The sequence below is a fragment of the Gavialis gangeticus genome, unplaced genomic scaffold, assembly GCF_001723915.1.
Source record: "Gavialis gangeticus isolate Ggan-Ray unplaced genomic scaffold, GavGan_comp1, whole genome shotgun sequence".
Taxonomy (NCBI): Eukaryota; Metazoa; Chordata; order Crocodylia; family Gavialidae; genus Gavialis; species Gavialis gangeticus.
Genome location: NW_017729022.1, coordinates 153,913,756 through 153,923,558, shown reverse-complemented (window position 1 = coordinate 153,923,558; position 9,803 = coordinate 153,913,756). Strand labels below are relative to the sequence as shown.

At 43.4% G+C, this 9,803-nt stretch overlaps 1 protein-coding gene across 4 annotated transcripts in view; it reads left to right on the top strand.

The window, feature by feature from the left end:
• PLEKHH2 (pleckstrin homology, MyTH4 and FERM domain containing H2) overlaps positions 1-9,803 on the top strand; it is a 127,779-nt gene that overhangs the window by 59,811 nt on the left and 58,165 nt on the right. For all 4 annotated transcript variants that reach the window (XM_019516366.1, XM_019516364.1, XM_019516365.1 and 1 more), the window contains 3 exons: positions 753-836; positions 5,229-5,310; positions 8,062-8,244. In XM_019516366.1, coding sequence (XP_019371911.1) covers positions 753-836; positions 5,229-5,310; positions 8,062-8,244 — 349 coding nt within the window. The remainder of the gene's footprint in view (positions 1-752; positions 837-5,228; positions 5,311-8,061; positions 8,245-9,803) is intronic.

Here is a 9,803-nt window from a genome sequence, read left to right as displayed (position 1 = left end):
AGTGGGCACTGATAATTGGCGCCAGCAGCGCTGGAAGAGGAGCAGTGGAGAAATTTGGGGTGGATGCAGCATCCTCCCAGCACCGCTGGTGCCCACTTCGAGCTTAGCCCCTGCAGAGAAGAGCCCCATGCAGCCCTGGCTGCAGCCCGCCCTGCCCCACTCCGGGGCACATGCCTCCCGTGCCCTCCCAGGTTGCAAGAAGCAGTGGGATCCATAGCTCCACCCCCCCTGCCCCACCTGGGCAGTGCCTGCCCCCTCCCTCATGCCTTCCTTCCCTGGTCCCCTTCCACCACACTGGACTTACCAGCTGGAGGCAACTGTATCAGAAATCAGATCGGTACCGGCCGATATGCCTCTTTAAATATTGGCTATCGGTATTGGCCCCAAAAATGTCTATTGGTGCACCCCTAATTTTTTTTTTTTTACTTTGTGGTTGGAGTATATTAAATCAATGAGTACTTTATTCTCAAAGTTTACTGAGATTTCTTTTCTAAGAAGACATTGTTAAGAGGGATGTTCTCTGGAGATAAATTTTTCCTCTCCCTCCCCTAAACCTCCTTTAAAAGATTTTCATTTTTGCAAGGGAAATAGCAGCCTCTATGAAAACATCAAAGGAAGCATTCATCAAATAATTTAACAACTTTTATGCTAATCCAATTAATGTAAAAAGAAAGAGAGAAAACATAACTAGAGGTAGTCAACAGAATGTGTGTCTAAGGTGTTGCTCAGGTGGGCTTTTTGTCTTATTTCAGAAGCAAACAAGAATACAAGAGGCAAAAATCATAGAAGAAAAAGCTTCTAAAATTAAGGAATGGGTAACAGTCAAACTTCATGAGGTATGTCTTCTGTTCTGATATTTATAAAAAAAAAATGAGATGATAACATAAAACAGACCTGATATGATAACAAAAACATAGTATGATAAGGTTTGTATATAAGAACTAAAGTGCCACAATGGGTAAGACCAGTGGTCCGTCTAGCCCAGTGGCTTGTCTCCAACAATGGCAGCAATGGATGCTTTAGAGGGAGACCAGTGAACAGGGTGCATCTGCAGGGATCTATTCCCTTGTTCATTACCCTCCCTAGCATCCCCCATCATTGATTTAGCAATGCCAGCGGATTCATCCTGAATGTTCTGTTTAATAGCTATTAATGGATGAATCTATGAATTTGTCTAGTCCCTTTTTTAATCCGCCTATGCTTTCTGCCTCTACTACTTCCTATGGTAATGAATTCCCCAAGTTAATGTGCTGTATTAAAAAGTACCATCCTGTGTTAGTTTTAAATCTGTTTTCTACTAATTTCAGTGAGTGCCCCCTACTATTAGTATTCTGGGATTTGGTGAACAAGAGTTTCCAGTTCATTTTGTCCACCCCCATTTATAATTTTCTTGACCTTCATCATATCTTCCCTCAGCTTTCTCCTTTCCAGACTGAAGGGTCCTAGCCTTTTTTGTCTCTCCTGGTACCATGGCTGCTCCATAATCCTGATTATTTTGCTTGCCCTTTGCTGTACCTGTTTGCCATACAAAGAGGCAAAAAATGGGGAAGAAAATGTTGCATTTCCCTGAGGGGTTGTATCTATTGGTTTAAGGAAAAAATACAAGATATTTCTGAGAGAGTGTGTGAGAGAAGAGGGGATTCAGACTGGCAAGAAAAGACTGTTCCTGTGGTCCATGACTTTCCTTTTTCCCTTCTGTTGCACATTGTGCTCATGTGAGCAGGTTTGTGTTCAGTATAATCCCTGCTGTACACTCACTGTTGGTCAGTTTACAGGATGCAAGGGAGAACAATTGCCTCCCTTTCTTCTCTCTCAGGATAATAAAAGCTATTATTATATGGCTATGATTCTTGGTGCCCAGCATTTCTTCCTACTGTTCCTTACTCTTACTGTGTTTTGAATTGCCAATAGTAGTCTAAAATCCAATTTAGCATTAAATGAAATATCATGTTTACCCAAATCCAAGACACCTTTGAATTTAAAATGCCCCCCTTAAACCTTAAAAGGCAAGGTTCTTTGGGTTGATGTGATATCTTTTATTAGACCAACTGAGTAGTTGGAAAAAAGTTATTTGCAGGAAAATTTATAAATTTGTTAATGTATAAATAACATATAATGTAAAAATATATAAATTGTTCAGGTGGAGGGTCATCTTAAATTCATTGCCCTGCCCCACTGCTACAGCAGGGAAAGCAGTGGCTGGGGGGGAGGGTCAGGTGGCTGGGGGGGAGGGTCAGGTGGTCCCTTTCCCTCTGTCCCCTTCCCCCACTTCTTTCCCTTGCAGCCTGCCTGCCCCCCTCCTGTCACCTCTGGCCCCTACCACCTAAGCCTGTCCCCTGTAGCCTCTGCCCCCCACCCTCTTTCCACAGCCTCTGTGCCTTCCCCCCACCTCACAATTTCTGTCCTTTTGTCCTCCACATTGCAGCTCCAGCTCCATTTCCTCCTGAGTGCAGAGCACATGGAAGCATGGCCGTGTCTGGCCTTGAAGCTGTTGCAGGCCAGAGCTGCTGCTGCTGCTGCTGATGATGATGATGATGATTGGCCACATGCTCTGTGCCCTGCGAGGAAATGGAGCTGGAGCCAGAACTATGCCTAACAGTAAGGGGGAGCAAAGGCAAGCAAGGGGGGCAGAAGCTGTTGGGGGCAAGCAGAGCAGGGAAGAGCCAGAGGTGGGCTCAGAGCCAGTGTGAGAGCAGCAGCCACCTGCACCCACTCACCTTTTACTTGAATCCAAGATGAGGGGCTTCTCCCCATGCTGAATGTGGGGAGACAACCTTGTCTTGGATTTGAGTAAATACGGTGTTTTGGTACCTATATGTGAATTACGCAATGACACCTTTATATATACATAAATCTAGTAAAATTGTTATACTCTTATTTTTTTAAGTACAAAGTTGACAATATTTTCCATTAGGTTTATTTTGGTGAATAATGTGTCAAGATGCAGTTCTGGGCCTGCCAAAAATATTTATAAATTTAGGTCAAGTTTGCCACATAGGTCAGGCCAAATAAAGAAAATGAAGACAAGATTTCACAAATGTCAAAATGAAACATTTTGTGGTACCAGGTTACAGTCATGAGAGTATTTGGTATTGAGACCCCTTTATATAGGAACAGTTATCTAGTATGTTGGAGGTCTGGGTTAAGATTCTTGCTCTTCCTGATTCAGAGAAGTGTTTAAAGCAAAGTGTCTTAGTTCCCTGGTGAGTGCTATAGCCACCGAACTAATCTCAGTCTCTCTTGTTGAAGCTGTTCTACTTTGTATGAAATACTTAAATTACTTAAACATTCTTTGGAGCATGCACAGTAGCCTGAGTGCTGCTCTGAACAGGGTGAGTGCCCTAACCAGTAGTAGGCTATAGAGTGGGGTCAGGCAAAACACAGCCCGCAGGCCACATCCAGCCTGCCAGGCCATTCTATCTGGCCTGTGGGGCCCCTAAACATTTTAGTAAATTAATATTTGCTCCTGGCCGCCTGTCAAAAGATGACAGGAACCAAGGGCAGTAGGACCCAGGGAGAGCCAGCAACAGGAGGCAGGAACCCAGCCCCACCCACCCCCAGCCATTTCCATGCTTCCTGTCCCTGCCCTGCTCCAGCACCATGTGGCTCCCGGCAACATTGCCGGACCAGGGAGCACAGGGCCCCGCTGGTACAGGGGGGTGTATGCAGGCAGGGCCAGAGTGTGTGTGTGTGTGTGTGAGTGTGTGTGTAGGAAGGAGCAGTGCGTGCGCAGGCGGGGCAGTGCGTGTGTGTGTGTGTGCACGCAGGCAGAGGTAGTGTGTGTGTGTGTGCGCACACAGGCAGAGGTAGTGCGTGTGTGTGTGCGCACGTGCGCAGGCAGGGGCAATGTGTGTGTGTGCGTGGAGGTGGGGGCAGTGCATGTGCGCAGGCGGGGGCACTGCGCGCGCAGGCAGGGGCAGTGCGTGTGTGTGGGCGGGGGTAGTGTGCACGCACATGGGCAGGGGCAGTGCGCACACGTGCAGGCGGGGATAGTGTGTGTGCATGTGCGCAGGCAGGGGCAGTGCGTGCACACGAGCAGGTGGGGGTAGTGCGTGTGCGCAGGCAGGGCAGTGCGTGTGCGTGCGCAGGCAGAGAAAGTGTGCGTGTGTGCGTGCGTGCATAGGGTGAGTCCCACACGCACACCCCAACATACACATGCACCTACACCCCCCTTGCACTTCCATACACACAGACCTCCGTACCCACACCCCCTCAAACACCACAGCCACACAGTCTCCCACAAACCCCATGCCCACCCAGACCCCACATATCCACACACACACCCACATGCTCCCTCGCCCCCCACAAACCTATACCCACCTCCTCACAATATACAAAAGTAAAACTTCTTTTTACGCTGTTGTGCAGTTACCTCTATGTGCATTGCACAAACACATGTAAAACAGGGCAAAAATATTTTTTTAAATCAAATTAATGAATGTTGTAGATGTTCGCTTTTTAGAATATAATATGGTATTTTTCTGGATCCGAGATGGCAAAACCCTTTGCTGAAAGGCGTACTTCCAGGGCAAGGGGAGGGACTTCTCGTGGCAAAGATCAGGGTTTAGGGCATGGGACTTCTGGTCACAAGATGACAACCAGGGGGTGGGGCACCTGACAAGAGGCGGGGATACGAATGTGGCCGTTGACAGCTTGCCAAAACTCGGTAAGCAGCCCTCCAGCTAAAATTATTGCTCGCTCCTCCTATAGAGTCAATTTTGTGCTTATTCTCTTTGTACCAAAGAATCAAGCCATGATAGGATTTGAATATCAATCCCCCACATCACATGAGGGATTGAAGCATGGCCACTAGCTCCTTACTGGTTTTTTGAATAGTGCCAACATATCCTTGTGACTCTTGCCTTTTGTTTTTATTTAAAATGTTTCCAAATTCAACACTTCTACTTAAATTCATCAAGTTTTATGGAAAACATTCAGTTTTGGGATGACTCAAAACTTCTTGGGTTTAGTCACAGAACCAAAAAATCAGCTATTTGAGCAGGTACTGTTATCACTTTAAAGATCATACACTGTTCTGAATAAGAAAATGCAGCATGTTGAGCATTAATTAACAGCAACAAGAGAGTTAACCTGAAGGTACAATTTGAAATAATTTCTCATCTAAATATAGCTCAAAGATAACTGAGAGAAAGTTGTGTCTTTCCTTACAATGTAATGACCTGTAAAATGGTTTCATGAATTCATGACTTAACTATATATGCTTTTAGTTAGAGGTGGAAAATCAGAACCTTCGTTTGATCAACCAAAAACAAACAGAAGAGTTGAGAACAATACAGTCTAAAGTGCAAGGTATGCTTGGGAGTAAAGCATGTTTACTTTTTGTATCTGAATAATCAAAATATTCCAGAAATGTTTTATGGGAATTAACCCCATGGTTCCAAAGTATGTATGTCAAATAGATGAGGCAAACAATATATATAGCCCTTTATAGTGGTTTGCTTTTGAGTGTGCTAATATTTTTCATTATTTTTAAGAAGCATTGCAAATAATAATTACTCGATACAGATTTGTTTCAAATTGTTACTTCAGTTTGTTTACTTATAAAATTGGTAGCCTTAGAAGTATTAAAGAGTAGATGGCCCTTTTTGTTATTAAATGAGACGTTATGACATTCTAACCATTTTTCTTACTACAGCAGAACACAGTGACCAGCTGTCCTCACTGAGCAGACTGCACTGACACTAAGCCCCTTCCCTGAGTAGATACAGTTAATTGGGTATCTGTACGATGTAAGGATGTCTATTTACATCTTTTCCTCTTGTAGACATTACTTCACTTTTATCCACATAGCATTTCATTTGACATCTTGTTGCGGGTTCAACTGGCTTGTTAAGGGCCCTCTGAAAATCCTCACAGTTGTTTCAGTACTTGAGTAACTTGAATATTTTGTGTCAGGGCTATATTCAGCCCACAGAGCCATTTGATGTGGCCCACAGACATGGAGCCTTGACAGCATTCAGCAGCAGAGGACATCAGCAGCAATTGCTTTCCTGTGCCACTGCTGGGACAAATGCTGGCTGTGGTGCTCTCCTCATACTGGTGCAAGGGAAAGGTGGTGGCAGCAGCTAGGTCCTAGTACAGGGGTGGGCAAAATGCAGCCTGCAGGCCAAACGTGGCCCACCAGGCCATTCTATCCAGCCTGCGGGGCCCCTAAAAAATTTAGAAAATTAATATTTATCTGCCCCTTGCTGCCTGTCATACAGCCCTCGATAGCTTGCCAAAACTCACTAAGCAGCCCTCCACCCAAAATAATTGCCCGTCCCTGTCCTAGTACCTCCCCTCCACTCTCACCTTGAACCCAGACTGGATTAATCTGTCCCTTAGCCATAAAAAATTGGTGACCATTGTTTATTTGAAAATATGTCATCCCCTTTTCTAGATCAGTAATGTATATGCAAGAGATCTAAAAAAAAATCTGTATGTACCCATGCATCTCTCTCCATTGTTTGTTACTATAATGAGTGCTTGGATTACAATAGTGAACACTTTGAAGCTCTACAGTGATTTACATTATGTTTCTTGGTTTCTAAGAATTAAGGCTGTTGATCAATATGTTCCTGTATTCTGAATAACTAGAGTATGTATACTTTTTGAGATGCACTACATAGTTTGCGTAGATGTGTGTATTAACAGCAGTAAAAAGGATGTAGTCTACAAGGTTGAGGCACCTCACTGTTAATATTTTGCCATGATAAATATGGACTATTTGTTTCTAGCCTTTGTTTTTCGGTCTTTTATTCAGTTTTTGATCCATGACAGTACTTTGCTTTAAAACACTTTCTATAGAAGCCTGTGATGGACCTGGACAAAGGCCTTTTGAAAATCATCTGATTCTTCCTTTATCCACAACTTTGCTGACACGGTCAAAAATTCTAAGAGATCAGTGAAACAATGTATCTGTGTAGGAACCTGAACCTGTTCAGCCTCCACAAGAGAAGGCTGAGGGGGGATCTAGTGGCCAGTTACAAACTAGTCAGAGGGAACCAGCAGGCACTGGGGGAGTCCCTGTTCCCCCGAGCACTACTAGGAGTGACCAGGAATAACAGTCACAAGCTGGCAGAGGGTAGATTTAGGCTAGATATCAGGAGGCGCTACTTCACGGTCAGGGTGGCTTGGATCTGGAACCAACTTCCAAGCGAAGTGGTGCTGGCTCCTACCCTGGGGGTCTTTAAGAGGAGGCTAGATGTACACCTTGCTGGGGTCGTTTGACCCCAGTATTCTTTCCGGCCATGCCAGGGGGTCGGACTTGATGATCTGCTCGGGTCCCTTCCAACCCTAGGAACTATGAAACTATGAACTCTGCGAGTTGGAAACCATTGAAGTATGATCGGCTAGGTGCTTTGGTATTCTGGTTTAATTACTGTTTCAAATTATTTACCCAGTACAGATGTAAGGCTTAACGGTCTGTAATTCCCAGGGTCACCATAAGGTGGTTTTTTAAAAGTCTGAAGAAATAATGGGGCCCATTTGAAGCCCGATGCATTTAAAGTTAATAGTAGTGCTAGAATGATCTAGTAGCCATGATGAACCAGGAGTTATGCAGAAGACAACGATTTTTGGGGGTGATCTCTTTCCTAAAAAATGCCTTGCATGTGAAAACGTGCCTACCTTTATTCCAAAAATTCAGCTGGTCCAATGAAAGATGTTACCCCCAAAAATTCTTGCCTCTTAAAGTTAGTCTGGCTTTATCATATTAACCTGAATTTACATATAGAATTTTAAATTTCTGTGACTATATAATCTCTCTCTCTTTCTATCTTTACCAAAATGAATGCACTGTATCTTTAAAAGCAATAAAGGCAGTTAGCTTTTTGTTTTCCCCTCTTTTGACAAGGATATGTCTAGATTTCCTGGGTAGAACTTTAGGTTTAGGAGTTTTTTTATGAGGACAGTTTCAGGTAAGTTTTATATCTAATAACAAAATAATTTGTTTTATTGCTTCTTTTAAAAATATAATTACCCTCTACTAAGACTGTAAAACCTATTGGCATATGCTGTCATGGCTTATTAACCCTGGATTTCTAAATTACTACTTTGCAGAAGTTTTGGGAAAGAAATCTGCTTCTTCAGCCCAAAAGCCTGGTGAAGGTCAACGCCTGAGCAGTGTGACTTTTGGCTGCTTTTTAAACAGAGCGAAAAGTCCTCAGCAAGCTACTAAATTTGAAGAAATAAGGAAAGCATCAACCAAAGAATCAGAATTCAGTGAAGACCATAACATCCTAGGTATTTAATTGCCTGTATAATTCTATTCTGAAACCCTTTAAAAAATAAAACTGCTGTAAATACAGTTTTATCCATGAACAGCATTCTTCAGAAAGCAAAGCATTACCAGTATTTGTTCTCTGTTTCACCTACATCTCCCTCTCTTTAAAATAGCTATACACCTTGCTGTGCAGGAGTGGCATATCACTTAAAATATTTTGATGTACATAGCAAGTTTTCTTTGGTCCTTGCCCAGATTACCTAAATGTATGCCACCGTGTAAAATTATTCTCTCTTAGCAGTGAGGGGGAAACTCAGAGCTGCTAGCTAAGCTGAATGAAATATCTGTCTTTTATATTGTGTTTTTAAAATTGATATTGATTTAAAATTTGATTATATTAATTTTTATAACAAAGGTTCAGGTTCACAATGGGTGCATCTACATGTGATGCTTTAATGCACATTAGCCTTAAGGTAAGAGGGATGTGGAGGTCACTCATACAGTCAGAGGCCTGCAGGCAAGACCCTATGAGGAGAGACTGAGGGACCTGGATCTCTTCAGCCTTCGCAAGGGAAGGCTGAGAGGTGATCTTGCAGCATCTTATATAAATTCATCAGGGGAGGGCAGCAGGGAATAGAAGATGCTCTATTTACTAGCACACCCCCTGGAGTAACTAGGAACAATGGCCACAAATTGATGTAGAGCAGATTTAGGTTGGACAGTAAAAAGAACTTCACAGTAAGGGTTGCCAGAATATGGAATGGGCTTCCATGGGAGGTGGTGCTCTCCCCTACATTAGGGGTCTTCAAGAGGAGACTGGACAAGCACCTGGCTGGGGTCCCCAGTGCTCTTTTCTGCCCAGGGCAGGAGGTCAGACTCAATGACCTACTGAGGTCCCTTCTGACCCTAACATCTATGAATGCGCATTTAGGGTGTGCATCTACACATGTATGCCCTTAATGCACATTAAAAATGGTGAATTTAGGCTATTCGTGCCTAAATTTGATACCTGCAAATGGTATCAGTACTTGCCAGAGAGGTGGATGGATGTGGCTTCTAAGCCCCATTCAGCCTAAGGAATTTCATATCCATATCTCCTTCCTCCCAAGAGAATCCCCTAAGCATTAAGTTTTAGGTTAGGCTGGATCACAGGGATAATAGGTCTTATTCAAAAGAACTGTTTGGCTTGGATGTTCAGAAGAATTTCTTAATGTGTGTAAGCATAGTAATTACCAGTTACAGAAGAACCTCCAACTTTGGATGCATAACTCATTTAAATATTCACTTTGTGTTACTGCCTTTTCTTTTCTCCTATAATTCCTGTATTATAGTATGGGTGTCCAAATGCCAATTTCAACATCTAGATCTGCCAGGTAATTAAATCATCATTAAGACGCACAGAATCATGTGGCATCCTGAATGCCAATACAGAAGAGTAGAAGGGAGCATAAAATAATCCCTCATTCCTATGTGCTTCACCATCACTTCTTGCACACAAGAAGAAACAGGCTACAATTAGGGTGGCCACTGGCCCTATTTTATAGTGGACTCTCCACTTTTTAAACCCATTGTCCCCTGT